Source organism: Vanrija pseudolonga, chromosome 2, assembly GCF_020906515.1.
Source record: "Vanrija pseudolonga chromosome 2, complete sequence".
NCBI lineage: Eukaryota > Fungi > Basidiomycota > Tremellomycetes > Trichosporonales > Trichosporonaceae > Vanrija > Vanrija pseudolonga.
The window spans coordinates 4404370-4427492 of record NC_085850.1 but is presented as its reverse complement, the minus strand read 5'-3'; the positions used below and the strand labels follow the sequence as shown (position 1 = coordinate 4427492).

The 23123-nt window shown below is 61.7% G+C and overlaps 13 protein-coding genes across 13 annotated transcripts; 3 read left to right on the top strand and 10 right to left on the bottom strand.

Moving 5' to 3' along the window:
- Nucleotides 1–1110: 1110 nt before the first annotated feature.
- On the bottom strand, nt 1111–3657 carry LOC62_02G003473 (uncharacterized protein; the record flags this gene model as incomplete). Its single annotated transcript, XM_062770007.1, is given in 6 exon segments — nt 1111–2142; nt 2176–2244; nt 2264–2425; nt 2469–2993; nt 3031–3459; nt 3493–3657. The coding sequence occupies 6 exon segments, from the start codon at nt 3655–3657 to the stop codon at nt 1111–1113; spliced, it is 2382 nt and encodes a 793-aa protein (XP_062625991.1).
- Nucleotides 3658–4304: 647 nt separating this feature from the next.
- On the top strand, nt 4305–5431 carry LOC62_02G003472 (uncharacterized protein; the record flags this gene model as incomplete). Its single annotated transcript, XM_062770006.1, has 3 exons — nt 4305–4343; nt 4388–5255; nt 5400–5431. 3 exons carry the CDS (start codon nt 4305–4307, stop codon nt 5429–5431), a joined length of 939 nt encoding a protein of 312 aa, XP_062625990.1.
- A 453-nt stretch (nt 5432–5884) lies between these two features.
- Nucleotides 5885–6703, top strand: LOC62_02G003471 (uncharacterized protein; the record flags this gene model as incomplete). Its single annotated transcript, XM_062770005.1, has 2 exons — nt 5885–5950; nt 5990–6703. 2 exons carry the CDS (start codon nt 5885–5887, stop codon nt 6701–6703), a joined length of 780 nt encoding a protein of 259 aa, XP_062625989.1.
- A 1079-nt stretch (nt 6704–7782) lies between these two features.
- On the bottom strand, nt 7783–8713 carry LOC62_02G003470 (uncharacterized protein; the record flags this gene model as incomplete). Its single annotated transcript, XM_062770004.1, has 3 exons — nt 7783–7916; nt 7994–8286; nt 8454–8713. The coding sequence occupies 3 exons, from the start codon at nt 8711–8713 to the stop codon at nt 7783–7785; spliced, it is 687 nt and encodes a 228-aa protein (XP_062625988.1).
- Nucleotides 8714–9590: 877 nt separating this feature from the next.
- On the bottom strand, nt 9591–10037 carry LOC62_02G003469 (uncharacterized protein; the record flags this gene model as incomplete). Its single annotated transcript, XM_062770003.1, has 2 exons — nt 9591–9596; nt 9666–10037. 2 exons carry the CDS (start codon nt 10035–10037, stop codon nt 9591–9593), a joined length of 378 nt encoding a protein of 125 aa, XP_062625987.1.
- A 485-nt stretch (nt 10038–10522) lies between these two features.
- On the bottom strand, nt 10523–10744 carry LOC62_02G003468 (uncharacterized protein; the record flags this gene model as incomplete). The annotated part of the gene is made up of 1 exon (XM_062770002.1): nt 10523–10744. One exon carries the CDS (start codon nt 10742–10744, stop codon nt 10523–10525), a length of 222 nt encoding a protein of 73 aa, XP_062625986.1.
- Nucleotides 10745–11451: 707 nt separating this feature from the next.
- On the bottom strand, nt 11452–12447 carry DJ1D (Protein DJ-1 D). Its single transcript, XM_062770001.1, has 3 exons — nt 11846–12447; nt 11630–11710; nt 11452–11542 (listed from the first exon to the last, which is right to left on the bottom strand). The coding sequence occupies exons 1-2, from the start codon at nt 12370–12372 to the stop codon at nt 11647–11649; spliced, it is 591 nt and encodes a 196-aa protein (XP_062625985.1). The 5' UTR covers nt 12373–12447; the 3' UTR covers nt 11452–11542; nt 11630–11646.
- Nucleotides 12448–13378: 931 nt separating this feature from the next.
- Nucleotides 13379–15042, top strand: terJ_2 (Efflux pump terJ; the record flags this gene model as incomplete). Its single annotated transcript, XM_062770000.1, has 2 exons — nt 13379–13592; nt 13634–15042. 2 exons carry the CDS (start codon nt 13379–13381, stop codon nt 15040–15042), a joined length of 1623 nt encoding a protein of 540 aa, XP_062625984.1.
- chi4 (Endochitinase 4) lies at nt 15043–16144 on the bottom strand (the record flags this gene model as incomplete). Its single annotated transcript, XM_062769999.1, has 7 exons — nt 15043–15126; nt 15167–15534; nt 15581–15634; nt 15680–15826; nt 15868–15973; nt 16012–16068; nt 16142–16144. 7 exons carry the CDS (start codon nt 16142–16144, stop codon nt 15088–15090), a joined length of 774 nt encoding a protein of 257 aa, XP_062625983.1. The 3' UTR covers nt 15043–15087.
- Nucleotides 16145–16176: 32 nt separating this feature from the next.
- Nucleotides 16177–17795, bottom strand: LOC62_02G003464 (uncharacterized protein; the record flags this gene model as incomplete). Its single annotated transcript, XM_062769998.1, has 5 exons — nt 17644–17795; nt 17536–17596; nt 17473–17493; nt 17095–17410; nt 16177–16725 (listed from the first exon to the last, which is right to left on the bottom strand). The coding sequence occupies exons 1-5, from the start codon at nt 17759–17761 to the stop codon at nt 16177–16179; spliced, it is 1065 nt and encodes a 354-aa protein (XP_062625982.1). The 5' UTR covers nt 17762–17795.
- A 512-nt stretch (nt 17796–18307) lies between these two features.
- Nucleotides 18308–19684, bottom strand: LOC62_02G003463 (uncharacterized protein; the record flags this gene model as incomplete). The annotated part of the gene is made up of 1 exon (XM_062769997.1): nt 18308–19684. One exon carries the CDS (start codon nt 19682–19684, stop codon nt 18308–18310), a length of 1377 nt encoding a protein of 458 aa, XP_062625981.1.
- A 455-nt stretch (nt 19685–20139) lies between these two features.
- Nucleotides 20140–21430, bottom strand: LOC62_02G003462 (uncharacterized protein; the record flags this gene model as incomplete). Its single annotated transcript, XM_062769996.1, has 2 exons — nt 20140–21237; nt 21278–21430. 2 exons carry the CDS (start codon nt 21428–21430, stop codon nt 20140–20142), a joined length of 1251 nt encoding a protein of 416 aa, XP_062625980.1.
- Nucleotides 21431–21615: 185 nt separating this feature from the next.
- Nucleotides 21616–22887, bottom strand: LOC62_02G003461 (uncharacterized protein; the record flags this gene model as incomplete). Its single annotated transcript, XM_062769995.1, has 1 exon — nt 21616–22887. The coding sequence occupies one exon, from the start codon at nt 22885–22887 to the stop codon at nt 21616–21618; it is 1272 nt and encodes a 423-aa protein (XP_062625979.1).
- Nucleotides 22888–23123: the final 236 nt, after the last annotated feature.

Here is a 23123-nt window from a genome sequence, read left to right as displayed (position 1 = left end):
CGCCTATCCTCGTCGACCCCTCACCCCTCTCTCGTGCTCGCACGCCGCGCGTGCTCGCGGCCTCGCACACTCACCAATCAACCGCATGCTCCAAAAGCTCTTATCGCTCAACTTCCAGAACGCCGTCCACTCGCTCTCGTCCATCCCGAGCCCATGCGCCATGGCATGCATGACGCTCTGGCCGAGGACGTGCATCTTGTCGACCCACGCCTCAAGGGCTGGGCGAAGACCCGCAGGAGTAGCGGGGTACTGGTTGTCGCCTTGCAGCGGCTTTGCGCGCGCGCCGGTGGCCACAGGCTCGTACGGGTTCGCGGCGTACAGGTCTAGGCCTTCGTGGTGGTCCGATTTGCCTTGGGTGATGTTCTCGCCGTAGCGCTGGTAGCCTGCGCGCGGGTCAGCGAGCGCAGCGAGCTGACGCGAAGCTGGGCGACGGCGGCGGCACAAGTCCGTCCTTTCGGGATGCATCTCAGCGCCCCGAGCGCCGCGCTTGCCAAGCCCACAACGCAACTCACCCCTAGCCCCGTCCAGCGCGCCGATATGGATCGCCTCCTTCTCTTTCTGGGGGCGCTGGAAAAACTCCTCGCCGAGGGTCAACACCTCGTCCATCTCGGACTGGGACAGGAATCCGTCGACGCGGAGGTAGAGGAAGCCGACGTCGCGGCACGCGGCGTGGAACTGCGCGGCTACCTCTGCGCGGTCCGCGTCCGTGTACTGGTCCCGAGAGGCGGGGAGGTACGGCGCGATGCTGATGATTGGGAGGGCGGGGGTGGGGGTTACCATTGTGTCGTGGTGGTGAGGAGAGGCAAAGAGTAAAGACAAAGTGAGATGGAGATAGGTGGGGCGGCGGCCTGCTGACGGATAAGAAACGACTTGGTCGAGTCGGCCCTCGCCGGCATCTTCGGCAAGCGAGCGAGCAGGCAGGACGACATCAGCCTGAACCCTCTTGGCGGCGTGGCCGCAGGGCAAGCGGCGACACCAAGGCGGCGCTTGCCGAGATCGCGGTGCGTGGTCGCGCGACTTGACTACATATATGCTTGCTGACACTTTACTGATGCTACGGATACGAAACTACTTCTTAGGCGTGGACTTGGCCTTGGGCACGCCGCCTCTCTAGCGCTGGGCGCCGATGCCTGAGGGACCACGCTTACCCCCACCCTCAGGGGGACCCGCGCCGTCCTTCTTGGGGCCGTTGCTCCTGTCCCCGCCGCCGTCCTTGCCTTCATCCACCTTACCAGCGCCGCCGCTCTTACGGCCGTTACCACTCTGACCACCACCCCCATTCTGACCGGGACCGCCGCCCCCACCACCTCCATCCCCGCCTCCTGCTCCACCAGCACCCCCAAGGGGCGGGACTTGACGCTCGTCGTCGTCGTCGAGCGTACTCCTGGACCCAACGGACCAAGCGTCTTCATCCCAAGCAGCCGTGGTGGAGTCCTTGCTCGTCTCAGCGGCGGTGCCCTCCTCCCACCCAGGCTCGTCCTCTGGCGATGTGGTTGGGCGCCCAGCGCGCGTGTTTGATGCTTGATGCTGATTAGAAACACTCGCCGAGGGATCCGCCGAGCTTGTCTGCTCGACCGCATCAGACTCGGAGTCGTCGTCACTTGTGTCGTCCGCATCCCCTGCGTGCTTCTTCTGCGGCGGGCGACCACTCGCATTACGTTTCAGGGTTTCGCCGTCGGTGACGGCTCGGGGTCGCTTGGATAGCGAGGTACCCGGTGCGCTCGATTTCGAAAGGGACGCGCTCGCTTTGGCGCGGAGCTGAGCTGTCGTCGACGCCGCCGGGGAGTCAACAGCGTTGAGGATGTCGTCAGACGTGCCGTTGCCTTCACCTGTGTCGCGGGCCTTGTGCTGGTCATCACCCTTGCCCTCTGCAGCACCGTTCGCCGGCCCCTTGCCCGCGGAGTTGACATGCTTGCCCCGGGCCTCTTCGAGTGGAGAACCTGCCGGCCCCTCACACGCGCGGAAAACTTTGATGAGGACCCACGCTGCCGCGGTCGCGAGGTCGAGCTGGTCTACCATAACAGTGTGCCAAGCCGAGTTGGGGGAGGCGGTCGCCCTGGGCAACTGTTTCACCAGGCGGTAGAGCGTTATCACGCGATTAGCTGGAACGCAGTCTTCTTCCAGTCCACGCTCCAGAACATGCTGTGTGTCAGATAGGACGTGACCGCGACTCACAATGGTGCCATGGATAGCAGCGGGCTTGGATCCGAGGTACACTTGCCCAATCTGACGCTCAGTCTCATCCTAACCATGGTTGACTCACCCTGTTCGCCTGTATGGCTATGTCGGATTTCTCCTCGTCGGTCGGCTTGTTGGTGGTCACCAGGCCCAACCACATCCGCTTCCTTGAGTGATCGAGGAGAGCTTGTACGACGACATTGCGTCCTTGGACAGTGAGTTTGATGCCCAGGATGGAGAAGTTGATCTTCGTTTACCTGGTCAGCTCCTTCCCACGCTTCTTCACCTACGTCTGTCCTCAGGTTGGGCTCCAGGCTTGAGGGACCGCACTGAAACTCCACCAGCTCACTTGGAACACTGTCGACACGCATTCCGGTCTGCTCGAGGCGGTTGGCGACATAGGCGACCACCACCTGCTCGACAGTGCCCTCGCCCGACTCAACAAGCCCGATGTTGAGGAACGTGTACGCCTCTTGTGCCGAAATGCCATCGAGGAACGGCGAGGAAGACTTCATGGTCCATCGACTGAGGGCCGCCATCTTCTCCTTCTCCCGAGAACGCAGCTTATAAATCTTGGATTCCTCCGGCCGGTTCCTGCGGTTGCTGACCGGCTGTTCCCCAGAAGAGTCCTCTTCGTCCGACTCTGAGAGGTCTGTGTGATCAGGTTCGGCCACCACCCCCTCGTTGCGCCGGTAGTGTTTTCTCTTTGCGAACCACGCGCTCTCCTTTTCAAACCAGAGTCGAAACTCTTTACAAACGGTGCGGGCTGTCTTCACCCCCTTCTTGTTCTTGCCCATCTGGGGTTTCTCGTACATCTGAGTTGAGTCAGCGCAACTCCTCCATCATACTCACCTTTGCGTGCCACGCATAGAATCCGTCATCATTCGCTGTCTTGCTCGCAGTTGTCATGTCTGTGTGCGTCTTCTCGAACTTGGCAAGCCGACGAAGTATCATCTTGCAAGTCGCCCGATCCTCTGTGGTAGAGGGGTAGAGTCGCAACTGGCCGTTGGGGCGTTCAGGCTTGCGGATCTTGCCCTTCTCCATACAGGCTTCCAGCCACTCTGTCGTCACCCGGGTGAGCTGCGAGCGGCGGTTGATCAAACAGCGAGACATGGACATGGTGTTGCAGTACTTGTGCGCCCTTTCTTCGAAATTATCCTTCACATCCAGTTCGGGGATTGCTAGATTCCACTCAAACAGCCGGGGGACGATGACGAACACGCCGAACACCTTGTCGTCCTCTGACTGGGTGCCGGTGTCGACGAGCCGGCCGCCGAATTGCTGGCGTTAGAGATGAACAGTGAATGCACTTACGTGAACCAAGTTCTCTACGGTCAAGTGGGCCTCCTTGCACCATGCTGAGCGGCGCCAGACGAATACAAGTGGCCCTGCGCCTAAGTCAAGCGGCGGCGTTGGCCCCTCAGCCGGTGGCGGTGTCGGGGCTTCAGCGCCAGGTGGTGTTGTGCCAGTGATGACCATGGTTGTGTGTGGGCAGACATTGACAGGGCAAACGGGCTTCTTATGTACCCCGTGTGCGACCAAGGGCTGTGTGAACGGGATGGAGGTGGACGCCATCGACGCATTGTGAGTTTGATCGTCGCTCCACATCGGCACGTTGGACAACAGCTTGCCACGCTTCTTCCCCTTCACCTTCCCCAGCCCTTCACACGTATCTGAAACGCGTCTGACACATGCTGGGAGACTGATCTTGAGACTATGCCCATGCCTGCTGGTCACCTTCCTCCCGCGCGCCTAACCAGTCGGGGGCAGGCTCGAGTCAGACACTCACTCAATGGCAGCGGTCCCCGCCCACGACTGCAGCCCACCCCTCATCCAACCTTGCCCCGCTCAAGTCACACCAACGCGCATGTGCTGTATGCATGTAGACCTTGGCCTAAGGCGTGCTATATCCCCCCTACACGTATTCCCCCCACTTACGTTTGCTGATGTCCAGTCCGCTCGCCAGCCAAAGGAGGGCGCGTCGCCAACATGCTGACGCGAGGCCTTCCAGACGCGTCGCCGCGTGTTGGCCGCGTCGAATCGTCTTCCCCCAGACCTTTTTTCCCGCCGCCATGCAACTCGACTGTCTTCCTTTTACTCCATTCATCTTCAACAAGCAACGCGCAATGAGCGGGATTCTGTGCACCATCTTGGATGTGGGACTGGTAAGAATCCCCACCCTGCCAGCTCCTTCTCGCTCACCACCCAGCGCGCAATCCTTTCCTTGTATGACACAGCACCGACTGTCACCGCATTAACCACGACCACAACGACGATCACGACGATCATCGCCGCCAACACCGTCACTGTTACCACGACTACGACCACCGGCCCCAACCCTCCTCCCCACTCGGCCAAGCGCACCAATGCCGATAACGTTCAACACCTACCTTCCTCCCTGCGTCACTCTGTCCTTCTACTTGGCCCCCGCGACCTGGCTCTCGACATCAAGACCCTCGACAAACTGAGGCTTGTGGAGCAGCTCTTCGAGATGGAGCGTGTGTGGAAACATGGTGGTCGCGTTGCCCTCAAGACGCGACTCATCCCCGTCATCATGAGCTTCTCCGAATGGCGCGGATTCCCTTTCCCCCTCAAGGAGATGCGCCTGTGGAATGAGCAACGTACGGCACACCACACGCCACCCATTGAGGTCTTTGTCCACAGGTTGCTGCGCCCGTTCCACAGGAACGATCCCGACGCACTGTGGCAGCTCGACTATCATCGCCGCGCATTTGCGTGCCTCGTCATTTTCGTCTTCGAGCTCCTTGCGCGTGATCAATACGACGAGGCGGACGTCTGGGAGTACCCGGCCATGCCCCTGACGAACGACATCGCCGTATTATTCGCCGCCGGAAGGCACGAGACACTTGTGAGGATCCACCACGGCAAGCTGTACGTCGCCCTCGCACACGGCCTGCGCGAGCTTTATCTTTGCGACGACGAGTGGGACCGCGACTTTGAGGACACAAGGAGCGCCTCTATCCTCGAGTGCATCAACGATCGCTTCGAGAACAAGGACGACCCGCAGTCCATCGCCTGGGGAAACCTTGCTGCCCGCCTTGCTCTCCTCCTGAACAGTGCGATAGCCAACACGGATGCCTAGGGCCGCGTCGTCGTCTGCCAACTTTGGAGGACCCGTGGCTCCCACCCTCTCAAGACCTGCCTTGTTGCTCTTCCCTCGGTGAGATCTTTCAGCACGAAGCCTCCACTGACATTTACAGGCTGCAAGAACCACAACTGCCTCGGTGTATAGCATTGACACTGCCCCTTGTTGGTCACATCCGTTCTGCCACTGTCTCGCCCCATTGTCCATCTCCCTCACATTGTCCATTTTCCTCGCATTGTACATCTCCATCATACAGTAAAAAAGCATGCATGTCTGGTACATGTACTTGTTGAGTATTATCGGTTCTTCTATTGTTGAAGCGCGCGATTGGGTGCGGCTGCGAGTAACAAAGCCCTTGGCCCGTCCATCCCTTTGTGGCGACCGCCCAGTTTTGTCTGGTTCACCATCACACTATCACTGGCAAACGACATCGATACATGAACGGCGCAGTGACCATTCGTTGGCATGCTATATCGTCTCCTCCATTCCTACCATCTCCTCTTCACTTTGCATTCATACAGCTCACGACAAATCATGGACTGGTTCAACGCTGCGGCACCTTCACATACTTGGCCTTCCTTCGCCCCCCCGACTCAAGCCATGGCCAACGGACACCCGAGGCAGGGATGGTACCCGAACCCCATAATCTTCCCTTCCAATGGCCCGGTGAGTTTCTGCCTTCTAGGATACCACTGACAATCCCAGTGGCACCCACCGGAGCTCCACAACCAAATGCCCCCCTGGCCGTTGACCGGCCCTCCTGAGCCCGTCCAGGGGCTCTGGGGCCTAGGTCCGCTGCCGCTCAATCAGCCACACCGTGCCCCGGTGCAGTTTCCACTCATGGAGCCTGAGACCAACATGGCCCTCATCGGCCGCTTCCTCCAACTACGCCATCCAACCGATCCCGACACCCTGGCCGTCCTGTGGCGCCTCCTCAAAATCATCGCGACTTACTCATCGTGGATGGCGGTCGACGCGCCGCTCGACCAACTCCAGCCCATGGTCATTGCCACAGACTGCACCCATCGCTTGAAGATGGATCTGCTCCGCGAGTGGCAGTCGTCAGAGGGCGACATCCGCAAGCAGAGGCGTGGGCTTGTAGACCTTGCGGCCGGCCTGACGGAGCTAGCTGGCAGTGACATCTTGTGTGCGCCAGATGCCCTTGACGTTAAGGCTCTGACCGACACCTTTTCTAAGCGGAATATCAAGAAGCTGAGCGTGGCCCAGCACGAACGCGTGTTCGTCTCTCTCGCCAGGCTCCTGGGCAGTGCGTTCCCTCTGCACAGTCGTATGGCTCGCCAGCGAACGACTTTGGTTTCGTACATTGCCGCTTGCTTCGCGCGCGGCGACCGCACGTCGCTGCTTTGGGGCAACCTGGCGGTGCACCTGGCTCTTCTTCTGTGCACAGCTCGCGTTTGATGAGTAGTGCGTGGTATGCATTTGTGTGTGTGTGTGTGTGTGTGTGTGTGTGTGTGTGTGCGTGTGTAGATGCGTCTCTACCGTCACCGTTTCTGCCTTCTGGCCGTTCTGGGATCGCGGTAGACGGGAATCCGTTAGCGATTGGGGCCATGCCACCGGAATTGCTCGACATGCTCGGCGACTCGCTCTTGTTTCTCGCCTATTCCAATGACATTGAGATAAGAGCAAAGACAGGGTTCCCTCCATTCGGCCAGTTTCTCCTCCTTAGCTGTATCGACAATCAAATGGAGACGGGAGTGTGGACGCACATGGCGATCGAGCTGCTCCGCCTGCTGGAGGCCTTCTTTGGAGACGGCGTCAGAGAGTATAAGGCTGCTACAGAAGGACTATAGTATAGTATGATGTGAAAAGACCAACCGCCTGGTGCGATGAGATGTGATATGTACATGTGTGCATATAGCCGGCATTATCATCTATCCCACCTCCTTCCGATGTCAGCACCGCTCGTCACACGCACTCACGAGAATCATCAAAGCTCCACCTCGCTATCATGCCCGTACCCGGTGTGTCCCTCCACTGTCGCCGTATCACCCATCAACTTGGCGGTAAACAGCAGGCAAGAGACCATGACCAGTCCCGAGGCGCCGAAAAGGGCCAACCAGCCTGACGCAGAGTGGAATCCCGGCTCCGAGGGGTTAGGGTAGTACTTGCTCGGGGCGGGGTGGGGGGAGAGGTTGCCGAAGGACCGGGTGTGGTGGCGAAGCTTGTGGAGATGGGTGAGCATGGTTTGCTATTGTGGTGGGTGGGAGAAGGAGTGTAGACGATTCGACTGTGGTTGTGTTGTGGTGCCTCAAAGGTGGAGCCGGCACACGACGGGTAAGTTACTCGGCACGGCACACGGGCTGCCACAACACGGGTTCGCTTCCCGCGCGCAACTTCGTTCTTAAGACCCCAACTTGGTACCGTAAATGCCATGTACTGACTGTGTCGACTCCGGTGATGCCCCCATCATCTGCAATCACCCCTGCCTCGAACTACCAGCAGGTGGACTCTTTCATAGGCATCATTATACAGGGCTCCTAATCATCGCCGCGGGGGGGATCGTCTCCGCCCCGAGAGAGTTTGTAGACCGGCAACACCATGACAAAAGGTGTCTTATGGACTGAAGGAGTGGTGTCGAAAGGATGCCGCTCAAATGGGAAGAGCCGCTCTGCTGGGTGTCTCGGCTCCGTCGCCGACTCGGCACTACCAGCATCTCTGGAGTCAGCACTGCTCTCGATCCGAGCTCACATGTTGTGTCATCCGGCACGAAGTCGCCGTCCTTTGCGCGGGCCTCGATCCGCTTCTCCAGCGTCGTAAACTTATCCTGACTCACTTTCCTGGCGTAGAGCAGGCCAGGGAAGATGACGAACGCAGAGGCACCGAGGACGGCGAACCACGGACTGGCGGAACGGAACCCTTCGGACTCGCGGGGCCACTTGAAGATGGTGTCGGGGGGCGGGAGATCGGTGCGGAAGAAATTGTAGATGAACATCCTGGCGCAGTGGCGTACCTGGCGGAGGCGGGACATGATGTAGTGTCGACTGGAGTGAAGTTGAGTACAATGTTGAGTGTTGGCGTTGATGTTGGTGTGGGCCATGGTCGTGGTGGTGGTGCAGTACAAACAAGTGGCGGGAGGCGCCGGCGCTCGGCAAGCGCCTCGGCACGCAACCGTGCCTCTATGTGCCAGTTGAACCCGTACAACACCCACGGCTCTTCAGTCTCCTCGGGCACACTACACGCCCCCTCAGTGCGCCCTCGGTTATCAGGCTTCTTGGCCACCGACAAGGCGACGTGCGCGACGCCAAGCACGCCTAACGCGAGGAAGAGGGTACCCTCAGGCTCACGACACGCGAGGTTGTACGCCCAGTCGTCTGCCGCACGGAGCCAGCGGTACGTGCGCGTGGAGTAGAAGGCTTGCAGGCGCGGGCGGAGGGCGCGTGCGAGAGTGTGAAAGAGGCGTGGGGGCATGGCGTGTGCAAGAAGGAGGTGGGGTGTGTCAGCTGTGGGTTGGATTATGAAGCGGTGCGAAGCGCCACATGCCGAGCGGACAATGACGCGCAGCACCCGGCACGCACGGCAGTCGGTGCCTTGGACGTCTGCTTCACAACGCACGTCACCCGTCCAGGAGACAGTCGGCTGTACATGCCGCCTTGACTCGGTCAGAGCTGTGCATACGTTACATCTTCCAGTCTACATCTACTCGAGCAGCGGCCTAGCGATCGCCAGATTCCGCCCGCCGATCAGCCGCTCGCACGCCCGTCGACCGGGCCGCTGGTGGGCGCATCGTGGTCGCCGGGAGGCTCAACTTCACTCTCCGACCTAGTGTTCGACATGCCGCTCTTCCAGTTCCTCCAGGTTTCGTTTGCAAGCGCGCCGCCGAGCGCCCACACGAAGCACTCCAGCCGGACCCAGGGTGTGTCGTCGGCTCCCGACTTGAAACGCCGCCACCACTCACGCGGGGGTTGCGAGTGGTTCCGGGTAGCTGTGAGCGGGAGGCGGGGGAGACTGGAGGCTCGTTGTGTTGGGCGAGTGATGGCTGCGGCTGGGAGGACTGCACGGAGCGGAGGGAGGCGGCTGGGCAGCATGGCCATGCTGCAGCGACGTGATGAGAGGAACTTGAAGGCTGTAGAAAGTGCTGTCGACGCCTTTTATTCTGCCTCAGTAGCAGCACGCCCGTTCAAAGACCCCAGGCTGCCGATGTGTTGACGTCGAGCGCCATGCTGCCGTCGTGCCCGAGGCTTGCCGAGAAGCTGACGCCTGATGCCGGCGGCACAACGAGGCGAGACAGGATGACGACTTGTGCGTCGCTCCCGGGCGCCCTTCCATCCTCGCGACGGCGCCACTCCTACTCCTGCTCATGTAGAAGCGGCCACTCGATCGCTGGATGGCCGTGTGGCGGCCTCGTCGGCCCATCGCTCACCCCCGGGGGGTTCCACGGCGCAGCTGGGGGCTGGGGGAGCTTGGTCTCTGGCGGGCCATAGGTCGCCTCCTCGCCGTCGCGGACCACGACGTCGCCGAAAGCGTTGGTCTTGGGGGGTTTCTGCTTCTCCTTGATGGCGTAGTAGACACCCACGCTTAGGAACGGGAGCATCACCATCAACAGGGGGATAAAGGGATCGTCGAGGTCCACCTCCCAGCTGAAGCGGCGCCACCACTCGCGCGGGGACTGCTGCCAGTAGCTCCGGGCTGCTGGGAAGGGCTGGCGGGGGAGGGCGGAGGGCCGTGGGTTCGGGCGCGTGAGTGCCGTGAGGCGGAGTGCTGGGCGGAGGGGGCGGAGCAGTCTGGGCAGCATGATGATGTGTGATGCATGATTGTGAGGCTCGTGGTTGTTTTGTATCACGCCGAGCTGACTTGCCGAATGGCAGGGAACGCGTGGCACCCGGCACCGGCCATTGTGAGGCACCGCGGCGGCGGGAGTGCCGCGGCAAACATTCATCTACTGTGGTCTACCTGGTTCTCTAGTGATGTCTATTGAGATTGGGCATGTATATGAGGAACATTAGTCGGATGGGGATGCAGGCTGGACCCGTCGACCAGGGTCCGCGAACGAAGCAGCGGGGGAGGGCACCGTACTACGTATACCTGCTCTCCGGAGACACAGGCCACTTGAGCGACGTCGGGCAACCGTCAAGCACGGCAGGCCGTGTGGCGTGTGTTGATGATCGCCGCCGGGGCCGACTTGCCGAAAGCACACACGCGCGTGGCACCCGCCGGCTGGCTTGGCGGAGGCACGGCGGTTGCAGTGGGTTGGTTGGACGAGAAACACCCCGTGCCTCTTCACCGAGGAGGCCGACCGGGCATGAGGACCATACGCGAGGTCCAGCGCGGCCGCGGTGACGGGGTGGGCGGCGCACTGTCGTCGCCGCTTTCGTCGTCGGGAGTCTTCTCCTCATGGCGCTTGGAGAGCATGGAGAAGAAGAACGACACCCCGATGAGGAACGGGAAGAAGACGACGAAGGCCGGCGGCGTCTCCTCGGGCTCGGCGGGGTCCGAGGTCATGCCGTACCGCCGCCACCACTCGTCGCCAGAGTGGGTGTGGCGTACGAGCACGGGGGCAGGGGCGGGGGCGGGGGCGAGGTGGCGGGCGAGAGTGGGGCGTGGTCGGGCAAGCGGACGGGCGCGTACGATGGCTCGGAGGCAGAACATTGTGTTGATGGCGAGTGTGGTGTGCTCGCCATCGGCGTCTTGCTTGGCCTTGTATAAAGCCACTCGCGCTGTGTGCTGCCGCGCAGTGACGACGGGGTTCGGCACACCGCCGCGCACTCATCGCGGCGGCGACGGCGGTAGTGGCAGCACAGGACGGTGCCTCGCAGTAATGGCACAGCACACAGCATGATACAACGAGACGTGCGCAGCCTCCGCTCCGCACATGCCGGAGTGATGCATGTACACTGCCGCCGTCTCGGCACTGGCGGCGATCCGCGGCCGACCACTGCCGCGCTCCCGGTCGTGGTTTCGGCGTGCCCACTTGCCTGCACCCATCTCGTGCTCTCGTGCCTCTCTTGGGCGATTGTAGCGATGATAGTGCCTGCAGCACTTGGTACAGTTGTCGCGTACTTCTGCTTGGTTGCACTTGTCAATGCACGACACGGAAGGCTGGTGCACCAATGCGGCTACCTCCACCCCTCCGCTCCCGTGCCAAGACCCCGCGTTCCGATCCGACAACGCCGCCGCCGTCACCGTCACCGCGTACCGGCTACTGCCTGCCAGACTGCCCCACATTCTGCATCACTTGGCTACGTACGGCTACCTCGCCCCCTATCTCTCGCTGGGGACGTGCGGGCGGACGTGCATAATCTGTGGCGGAGTGTCAGCGGCGCTGACTCTGGGTCGTGCGGCGGTGCCAAGGCGCGCTTCCCACCTCGCCAGAATGTCCCAACTCACTCTTTCAACCTCTCTGCTTACGGGACAGAGACCTTAACGCCCAAGATCTGGATGAACTTTCCGAGCCAGACGCCGATCGCGCTGCGCGGATCGTTAGCAGGAGGTCAAGAAGGTTGGAGGAGGGTTGGTGGAAAGGTGGGAAGGTGGATGGGTGGAGTGGCGCCGCGCCACTCCACCCAGCGCCCTCGCCACCTCCACACCACTGCCTGTACTCACGGGTAAGCCGGCGCGGACACAAGGTTGCCCTGGACGTGGACGCTCTTGCTGAAGGCCTCAAAGTCGACGTACTTGGCGCCGGCGGCCTCGACGTCGAGCTTACACATGGGGAACGCCGAGCACTCGCGGCCCTTGAGGACGTCAGCGGCGGCGAGGAGCTGGAGGCCGTGGCAGAGGGCGGCGACGGGGCGGTTGTCCTTGAAGAAGGCGCGGATGATGTCGAGGACGCGGTTGTCGTAGCGCTGGTACTCGGGGAAGCGGCCGCCGGGGACGACGAGGCCGGCGTACTGGCCGAGGTTGGCGGCGGCCTCGTTGAAGTCGTGCGTGATGTCGAAGGGGTGGCCCGGACGCTCAGAGTACGTCTGGCGTCCCGGCTCGAGGATATGCAGCGCGGTCTGGATGCCCTCGCCCGCCTTCTTGTCGGGGCAGATGATGTGCACGTCGATGCCGAGCATCTCGAGCGCCTGGAGAGGCGCGTAGAGCTCGTAGTCTTCGATAAAGTCGCCGGCGAGGAGGAGGACCTTCATTGTGATGATGGCAGTGAGGCTGTCGTGAGTGTGGAAGAGTATGAAAGAAGCACAAGGATAAGAAGAAGAGGGCCTTGGGGGATGTGGATGTGACAGCGACGGCGGCTCGAGAGGCTGACCTGCCGGTTGTCGGAACAGCGCATCGACGTGACCCTGGAATCGTTCCGAGCACCCGCCGGCATCTCGGCACCCCCCCGCATCATTGCCCCGCTCAACTCCAACAACCACTCACAAATGTGCATCGTTATCACGACGGCGACAGTTGGGAAGAAGATCATCAACAGCGCGTCAATCATCTTAAGTGATCGTCGAGGAGGAGCGAGCATCTCAACGACAATCACTACCGGCCCCGGGGCCACAGCAAAAGTCGCCGCAGCAGCTCGGCTCGGGTTCCCGACAACATCCCCGACCCAACAACGTCACAACACCTCCACCATGGCCCTCCCTCTCTCTGTCCACTAACCACGTCTTCCATCCCACAGCTAACCGCGCACCGGGCATGTCGATAGCGCGCGCCGCACGCGCTAGCACGTCGGGCCGTCGGGTGTCTCGCGTTCAGACTCCACGGGAATACATAAGCAGACACGCGCTACCTCGCTACCCCCGCTCCGGACTTATCGATCGATAGGCCTTGGTGGTTTCGCCCTCGGCGCCGATGGCATGTGACTGGACTGGGTTCCACAGGTCCAACTACACCACCACCACTGATGCCTCACACTGGATTGCGCTGCGTGTCGTGACCGCCCGTACTGGCCAACTTCGGGCGTATGCTCTGGCTGCACCACCCGACTGACAGGCTCCAGCGGAAGTGTGCCGAGCAGCTCTCCAGCCAGTCGCACCTCGTTCGCGCGTGCGCTCCATGCCGTTGTCGTCGGGCTGAGTCATGGCTTGGCAATAGACGCACACCAGCTGGTCCACTCAGCAGCACCTGACACACGCGCGCGCTCACGTACTTAACCCCGAGCCATGGCGAGGGGAGGGAGGACGAAACGCAGCACCAGACACAATGGCCACCGACACCGACCTCGCGCAGCGGCCCTCTGCAACCCCGACGCTCATGGACGCCGTTGCCGACCACCACGACAATGGAGGAGCACCAAAGGAGAAGGTGTTGGCGATGGACGCCGCCCCCGCCCCCACCCCGCACACCAAGCCCCACTTCTCCCAGACCCGCAAGTGGGTCCTAATGTCCATCTTCGCGTTGGCCATGTTCATTGACGGTGGGTTCCCCTCGCCCCCTTCCCTGCCTCTGACACAGCAGTCATGGGTCTATCGGCATTCTACGTCCTCACACAGACCGTCGCAGCCGACCTGAATATCAAGTTTGAGCAGCAGTCGTGGGTCATCACCTCGTACGCCGTCACCTTTGCTGCCTTCCTCCTCTTATGGGGGCGGGTGAGCGACCTGTACTCGGCGACGCCGGTGTTCAACTTTGCCTTCATCGCCCTCGGGGTGCTGTCGCTCGTCATCTCGTTTCTGCCCGACAAGTACTCGTTCTTCGTCTTCCGTGCCATCGCCGGCATCGCGGGCGGCGCACTCGTGCCCGCGTCGTACCGCCTCATCGTGTACGTGTTCGAGCCGTCCGAGCTCGCACTCGCCTTCACGGTCTACGGCGTGAGCGGCACCATGGGTAACATGTGGGGCACAATCTTTGCCGGCTTCATCGAGTACATCCCCCACTCGGTCGGCACCCAAATGCAGTCCTGTCGCTGGTACTTCCGCATCACGGCCATCATCATTGCGCCGCTCGCCACCGCGTCCCTTTTCCTCACCCCGTACGCACCCGGCGACGAGTCGCATACCCTCTCAGACGGCGAGCCCGACCCCACGCCCCGCTGGCGCCGCCTCGACCTCGTTGGTGCGCTCACCATGCTCACCGCCATCGTGCTCCTCACCCTCGGGCTCACCCTCGGTGCCAGCTACGGGTGGAAAAAGGCCGGCTTCCTCGTCCCCTTCCTCCTTTCGTTCCCGCTGTTCATCGGCTTCTTCTTCTGGGAGGCTCATCTCGAGCCCTCGTACGCCCTCATCCCGGCCTCGACTTGGCGGATCCCCAACCTCGCCATCTTCATCGCCATGGGCCTGCCACTCTTCGCTTGGTGGGCTGTCAACTTCCTTGCGCTCATCGAAACCTTCGTGCAGGTGTACCATGAGCGCCCTATCATAGCTGGCGTACGCATGCTACCCCAGGCGGTTGTTTCGCTCTTCCTCACGGCTGGCTTCACATACTTCCCCCTCCTCATTTCTCGCCCCTGGCTCACCGTCCTCGTGGGTGAGGCGTTTTGCATCGTCGGATACATCCTGTTCACCCGCACGTCAACGTTTGTCGGGAAAGACTATTGGCGCTTCATCTTCACTGGCGGCCTCCTCGGCTCAGGGGGCAACATGACCGTCTTTACCGCCGCCAACGTCGGTATCATGACGGCTATCCCTCCCGAGATGGCGGGCGTCGCTGGTGCACTGTTCCAAGTCGCCATTCAACTCGGCGCCGTGGTCGGGTTCGCTACCCAGGCCGGCATGCTGACCATCAACCCTGGTGGAATCGCCAACCCCGCCAACGTCCACGCATCCTTCTACTTCCAGATGGGCTGGAACGCGCTCTGGCTCATCCTCTTTGCAATCGTGTACAAGCGGCCAAAGAAGTCGACTCCAGAGCCCGAGCCTGAGGCCTAATTCATGTAACAATTCCGATGCATTCTAGTTCTACGTCTAGTCCACTTAGTTTCCAATGACCTCCTGGATGACCTGCGCTGCGTTCTGCAAGTGTCAGTGACCAGTCACCCGATCTCGCACTCACGATTGAAGCGCTCCACTGCCAGAACATGACGCTACCCGGCCAGCCGAGTGCCTTGCCCTGCGCAACACACTGCGCCAGCGCAGAGGGGTCCATGTACCCGCCGTTGTTCTGTGCCGCTGTCGAGATGGGCTTGCCGAGGACCAGCTTGTCGTACGGAATGCCCTGCTGCTCGTGTAGCTGCTGGATGGCGACACCGGGCCACTGCGTTGAACCCGAGTCGGTGATGAGCGACGTGCAGTCGGTGAACGCAGAGTACTGGTTGTAGTACTGCAGGTTGAAGAAGTCGATCGTGTTGCCAACTGCGCTGTAGACGGCAGCGTACGCTCCGTCCTTGTAGGCCGCGCGGTCAAACCACGGAGCGACGGGGGCTGCAGCGTCAGATCATGCGCGGTTCAAATCTCCAAAGGGACGCACCATGCGAGATAAGGTAACCGCTGCCGAGCTGGCTGCGGAGCTGCGTCTGGAAGGCTAGTCGGAGTCAGCAGGAAGCCCACGATCGCACACTCCACTCACTGATCAACCACTGGGCACCCGTGCCGAGGGCGAACGCGCCAAAGTCCTCGTAGTCAATGTCAACGCCGTCAAACTCGTACTGCTTGACGAAGGTGGCAATGCTGTTGGCCACTCCAACGGGGTCGGCACCGACCGTGGTGGGCACGTCTGTTGCGTTGTGAGTACCTTGTCGATGCAACTGGACATACCTGTGGCACCAAAGGCCGACACCATGAGGGCAATACCCGCAGCATGGTACTCGTCGAGGATCTGGCGGCGAGTGGCCGCTGGGAGCTGAGTCCAGAGGAGGGCGTCCTGGTGGGTTAGCTGGACGTTCGCATGCGAGCACTCACATCCCAAGGGCCTTCAAGCAGGTCAAAGGACAGAAGAAGACGGTTGAACTGGCCGAGCTGGGAAGGGCTAGGGAGTTGGCCGTTGGTGAACCAAGCTAATGTCAGCATTACATCCGCGTTGTCAACTCACCATCGGCGTAGAGAACGTAGTGGGGGGCAGAGAAGTTAGGAGGGTTGGAAGGAGTTGACGAGGCGGAAGGCGCCGAGGAGGCGGTACTGGTGCTCGAGGCCACGGTGGACGACGGGGCCGTGGAGGTGCTCGTGGTAGTCGTGGAAGAGCTGGTGGTGGTGGTGGCGGTAGTCGTGGTCGTCGCACCAGCCGAGGTAGTCGTAGTGCTCGAGACCTCGCTGGACAAGGACGTCGAAGTGGCGCTGCTGCTCGAGCTTAACGAGGACTGCACGACGCAGCTGGAGCTGCTGATCGCGCTCGAGGCCGTGGTGGTCACGCTCGTCGTAGGACTTGCGGTCGTGGTCAACGAGATGGAGGCACTCGCCGTCGTGCCAGAGGCAGAAGCCGATGTCGAAGAAGGGGCAGAGGGCGAAGCCGTGCTCGAGCTGGACGACGCGGCGTGGCTCGAGGAGGTGGAGGCTGGGTGGCTCGAGGACGATGCGGCCCCGGAGCTCGCCGATGAGGAAAGGGAGGAGCTCGAAGCCGAGTGAGCCGAGCTCGAACTCGAGACGGCGGTGGAGGAGGCCGCTGTCGCGCTGCTCGAGCTGGAGGAAGCAGCGGTGTGGCTCGACGAGGCAGCAGAAGAGGCCGCAGGAGACGACGCGGCGGAGCTCGACGTAGAATGGGCCGAAGAAATCGCACTCGAGCTAGCGGACGCCGAAGAGGACGGCGCGGAGGTGGTCGTCACTGAAGTTGAGGTCGACACGGGGCCCGAGCTGATCCAGATACTCGGGATGCTCGTGAACGACGTCGTGACCCAGAACGACGTCGTGGTGGGCGCAGACGTGGAGACGGCGCTTGTAGTGGGATGCACCGACGACGACGAGCTAGAGTGGGAAGCACTCGACGAGGATGAGGCGGGGACAGAGTGCGACGCACTGGGCGGAGCCGAGTGCGACTCACTCGCCACTGACGAGGCGGCCACAGTCGTCGTCGAGCGCGAGGCCGTCGACGTCGAGGTCACCGACTTGGATGGCGAGGTGGACGGCGTGGTGGACGGAGAGGTGGACGCCGACGAGGCAGAGGCCAGGGCGGAGGATGAGGAGTGAGCAGGGCTCGTCGGGCTGGACGACGCAGCCGTAGTAGTAGTCGACGAGGAGTGTACAGTGGTGGGGGCGGTCGTGCCGGACGAGCGCGCCGTGGTTGTAGACGAAGAGGACGAATGGGCAATAGTGGTAGCAGTGGTGGTAGCAGTGGTGGTAGCAGAAGCAGTAGAGGTAGTTGTGGTCACTGACGACGTCGCAGACGCCGTGGTGGGGGTGTTGATGGGCACCTGGAACTTCCAGACACACCCGATGAGGGGCGAGGACGCGCTGGATGTGAGCATAGCACTCGTCGTCGGGGCAAGGACTCACGAGCACACGGTGCCGGGGGCGGTACACTCGGCCATGGTGACCCACGAGCCCCAGTTACAGACTGGTCGTGAGCGCTGAGCCGCGTGGAGGATCAGGGGCAGGACGTACTCTGGAGGCTCGACCCGACACACTGCCAGGCGCCGTTGGCGCATGTCGTGTCGCGCGTGTCGACGGGGAGGGCGTGCGCGCTCAGCGCGAGGAGGAGGGTAGCGGCGACCAGCGCCATGTTGGATTCAAGATACGGTGAGGGGGAAAGAAAGAATGAAGGAGTGAAGAGAAGATGAGAAATGGAGGGAGGCAGGTGTTGACTGCGGTTTGGGCAGTCGCCGAACGAGCGGCTGGCTCGCTGACCGTGAGGGTGGTCAAGTGGTGGTGGCGAGGCCTGGCGTCAGGCGTCTGCAGCTTGTACTCTGCCCTGGGTCTGGCGTCAGACACCTGGCCTGGCATGCGGTATGCGGCGCACGGCGTCTCTGCTCTGTGCCCACCTGCTGCTGCTCTGCTGGCGTCGCTGGAAATCACACCCTGAACATCGAATGTCGCGCCAAAAGTCAATTTGTTGCCCAATCGCGCCCAAAAGAAAACCAGGCGCGTCAGGATCACATTCATCGTGGTGGCGTCCAACAGACTATTTTCGGTCACGCGGCGGCGGCTCGGCGGGTGGACGGCTGGGATGCAGCATGCTGCAAGGCCGCGAGCGGCCGGGGCAACTGACCCTGCAACAGTGGTGGCATGCATGGCGAGGTGCCATGATCTGTGGCCATATCTGCGTCGGTCACGGCCCCTCATTGCCCGCCTCGGAGGTCCCATACTGCTTTGCGATCGCTGCCGCCCATTCTTCAGGCGAGAAGTCCTCATTGTAGCGATGGTTCCCGATAGTGTCCCTAATGTCGACAGGAGTGTACAGGGGCTTGGCGGGAGCGATAGTGGCGAGGTCGAACAGCTCCGGATCCACCTCTGCCTTCCACTCGTCGAGCGTTATGAAGCGAAAGATGCCGTCCCATCCACCACGCTCGGCGAGCGTCTCGGCCAATTCTTCCGGGGAAAGAGGCCCTTCCAAGCACGCGTCTTCCACCACCTTCGCCGCGCCTGCTGCCAGGTCGGCGTTGGTGACGGGATTCTCGAAGTGCCATGCTGGCGAGTCGACCCATCCGGCATCCAGCTGCTCTGCGCCGACAAACATGAACCGCGTGTCAACGATCCAGGGAGGGATCTCGCCCGCTGTCTCGCACGCCTTCCACGCAATCCGAAAGCGGATATTGTGCACAATCAAGTGCAACCAGCCCATCGGCCGGTCCGCGTTCACCATTTCTGGCTTTGGAATCTGCGGGCCGGTCCATAGCTTCGTGGGCGTGAAGATGACGACGATCTCCTCGCAGAGTTCGATGCCACGGAGATCGAGCGCGCCGTAACGCAGATCGGGTTGCCGGGGGTCATACCGCACATTCACAATGCCTCGCGCGTTGCCCGGGCCACTGTCACCCCGAAGGTGCGGGGTCACACTGACTTGGGGCATGTGGTTCCACCGCCGACCTGAAGCCAGCTCGTGAACGCCACGCGGGCCGGATACCAGCTGCTGCACGGCCGGAACCACAGTGTAGTCGACAAACGTGATGGACACTTGACCGTCAGGCACGTCGTCCGAGCAGCTAAACGGCTCTCCGGCGTGCATCAGGCTCTTGTCGTACCAGCGGCGGACAACTCGGGCCCGCCCAGCGAGGTTGAAGACCCGGGCGGCCTCACATGGCTCCGAGGCCCAAGGTGTCCATCGCTCCTCGCGCGCGTCCTCGAAGTCGACGATGTCGATATAGGGAGTCAGGTTCGTGATGGCGGGCTCCGGCCACCGTAACCCCGGAACACGGTGAGACACTGGTGCCGAGTTGGACGGCGCGAACAGCTCGACCTTGAAGCCGGCATACCCTTCAGGCGTGTCGTACGGATGTATCCTTACGCCATCGCTCCGGAACGTAGGCGGCGGGCCAGACACGCGCACAGCGATGTGCGAGTACATCCTGCGCTCGACAGAGCGGCGGAAGGTCTGGCATGTCGCCCGCAACGCTGCCAAGCACGAGGCATCAGCGTATGACACGATGCGGTCCACCACGTGCGGATACAAGGCGAAGTCGAGAGGCAATGTCGTAGCCTCAGTCATTCCTGTTCTGGGACGAGTGAGCGAGTGGATGATGGGTGAAGGATGGATGTATGCCGTTTTACAATCGTCGTCCTGGATAATGTCACAACACACCACAGCAAACCCACAAATCCGACGCGTCCGCCAGGGGTTCGGAGTCCGCTTCCCCCTGACAAAACAAAGCCAACTTTCTCACCCTCGTTGCCATGGCAGCTCGACCGACACGACGCCTACGCATCCCGTGACCTCTCATTGTGACACTGACAAACCTGGAGTGTTACTGCACAGTAAGAGCCATTGGAAGCCCAGGTGTCCCCGACGTCGACGCCGCACGACCCCGACGTTGTGAAGACGCGTAGAGACGCCCTTGGTTATACCACTGCCTGATTTTGACACAATTGATTCATGATATACTGTAACGACTGTACAGCTCGCATGCTTGATGCATAGGGCACTTCATGCAACGGCGAGTGCAATTAGGCCGATGACGAGGGTGATCCGCCACGTTGCCTCATCCTCGCCTCGACTGTGTCACCCGAGTCGAAGGGCACGTAACTCGGCTTGGCCGGAGGGATGGTTGCAAGTTCAAACGTCTGGCTATCCACCTCGGCTCGCCACTCGTCCAAGGTGATGAAGCGGAAGAGGCCGTCCCACCCGCCGTTGTAATCAAGCGTTTCGAAGACGCAGCGCACCATCTCGTCATGGGTTAGCTCTTTGCCGGAGACGTCGGTGTAGCTGGTCGCGAAAACCATGTCTTCCGCAGTCTTTGCCAGACCCGCGGCAAGGTCGGTGTTTGTGAGCGGGTTGCTGAAGCGCCAGTGGTTCGAGTCGACCCAGCTCGCATCGAGCTGCTCGGCGCCGACGAATACCAGTCGCGTCGACCGCCAGGTCATGGATGAGGGCCCAAACCGTCCCCATACCGCCTCTGCTAGACCGTTGAGCCAGCCCATCGGTGGATCGGGGTCCACCCAGTCTGGGTCCTCTGGATTCTTGGGGATCTCCGGGCCCGACCACAGCTCGGTCGGAGTGAAGATTACCACCACTTCCTCTTTGGGGTACGTCCAGTGGATCTCGAAGGTACCGTTTCGGAGGTCAGGCTGCCGTGGATCGTACCGCACGTTCACAATCGACCTCGTTTCACGATCGCTCGCAAAGCACGGGCGCACGCTGACCTTTGGCATGTGGGCAATTTCGGGATTCAGAAGTGCGGCCCCGTGCTCGGCGACAATCTCTTGCACAGCCGGGATCACAGTGTAGTCGATGAACAAGATCAGGAGCTGTCCTTTACGCACATTGGTCGGGTAGAACGGCCAGCCGACATGCCACTGGTACTTCTTGGCCCAGCGGCGGATGACACGCGCCCGCGCGGCGACATTGTACTGCTGGACAGAAGCAGGCTGCTCGTGGGTCCAGCTCGCGTTGGTATACACGCGCGCATCCTCGAGGTCGAGAATGTCTAGGTGAGGTGTGAGATTCGCGATCGCCGGTTCGGGCCACTGCAGACCAGGGACGCGGTGCGACACAGGCTCCGACGTGGACGGTGCGAACAGCTCCACGGTGAAGCCGGCATAACCCTCGGGTGGCGTAGAGGGGTGGAGGGCCGGACACGCGCACAGCGATGTGTGTGTACATCCTGCGCGCGAGGGCGTCGTGCAGGCGGCGACAGGTCGCCCGCAGCGCGGGCCAGCATGACCGGTCTGCGAAGGACACGATGTGCTCGACGAGGTGTGGGTACGAGGCGTAGTCGAGGTATGCTGGCTCGGCCATTGTTCCTGCGTTGAGTGGGCAATGGATGCATGGTAGTCATGTCTTGGAGGATGTTATGTTGTGCGCTTTTGACTTGATGGAATGGGCCCCGCTGAAGTGACGAGACGCCGTGCCTTGCAACAGTAACCCCGCCATCCAGCCAACGTGGTGGTCCACAATTGAGCCGACCACGGTTCTTGACCAACCTAGAGATCCACCAATGGTTTCGGCTTGGCAGGGGGCACCGTCGCGAGTTGGTAGATATCCTCGGGCACCTGCTTGCGCCAGTCATCAAGCGTCATAAACTTGACGGCCTCGTCCCACCCTCCGCGGCGCTCGACAACCTCGTCCATGGCGGGCTCTTCAAACCGGCGCTCGTAGTTGAGCTTGACGGCCTCGACGAAGCCGGCGTGCAAGCTAGCGCAAGTGAGGGGGTTGGTGAAGCGGATGGACGGCGAGTCGACCCAGATCGCGTCGAACTGCTCTGCGCCAACGAGCACCCACGAGACGGTGGAGACGATCTGTTCCCCCCGGTACGGGTGCCCTTCGGCGTACAGGCTGAACCCGAGCTCGTTGGCGCAGCGGAAGAGGAAGGCCATCCACGGCTCGTCGTCGTCGTCCTCTCGGGGCGCATGTGGGCCGTCCCACAGCTGCGTGGGCGTGAAGATGACAACGACGGTGCGCGCGGGGTACGAGTACGTCAGGGAGACGCTGCCCTCCTTGAACTCGGGGTACCGCGGGTCATAGCGCACGTTGACGACGGCGAGCTCGACGGCCGGCGGCCCATAGTCGAGGTCGACGCAAGGGTGATAGAAGAAGAGTCTCTCGCCTTCCAGGATAGCCACTCCCTCGGGCGTGACCCTTTCTGGGGGGAGGGATGACAGCAGCTGCCGCTGTTCGGGGCTGTACGTGACGTCGAGGAACGAGATGAAGATCTGGTCCGAGCGCGTGTCGCCGGCGGTGAACGGGGCGTAGAAGATACCGACACGGCTCTCATGCGGCACGACCCAGCGCCGAATGACGCGCGGCACGCGTCCGACGTCGAACGCCTTGACCGGTGGGCAAGGGCAGTCGACGTCCACATCCTTGCCAAGGCGCGAGTCTTCAAGTTCGAGGACGTCGAGGTATGTGGCCAGCCGGGCGGTCGTGAGCGCGTTGCCGGCAGGTCCCCAGGGCAGGCCGGGTACAGGCTCTGTGCAGTAGTCGTCGTACGAGGGCGAGCCGGTCGGCGCAAGGTCGGCGGGGAGGAAGAAGCTGCTGTTCCATAGGCCGTGCTCAGCGTATCGCGTGTGCCCCGCAGGCTCGGGGCAATGGTCGTGCTCGCGGTGGATGCACATCACGACGCGCGACCACAGTCCGCGCGAGCACGTCTCGCGCCATTCCGCGCAGACTGACCGGAGGACAAGCCATGTGTCTGGGTCAGTGTAGGAGAGGATACGGTCAACGATATGTGGGAAGGTCGTGTAGTCGATGGGCATGGCGAGTGAGTAAACAAAACAACGTCGAAGTCAGCCGCGCGGTTTATAAGTGGTGAGATGCTCGGATCCGAGATTGCGCGGAACGCAGGACTGTGATCGAAGGCGGGCATATCGAGCCGGAGCCCGCATTCGAGTCGGTGAGCCGTATCCAGCTCGTCTTTTCCGCCAACTTACTCAGAGACGTCGGTGATTGCAGAGTGAACCTCAACGGCAAATCTCAAGGTCGTGGACGGGGC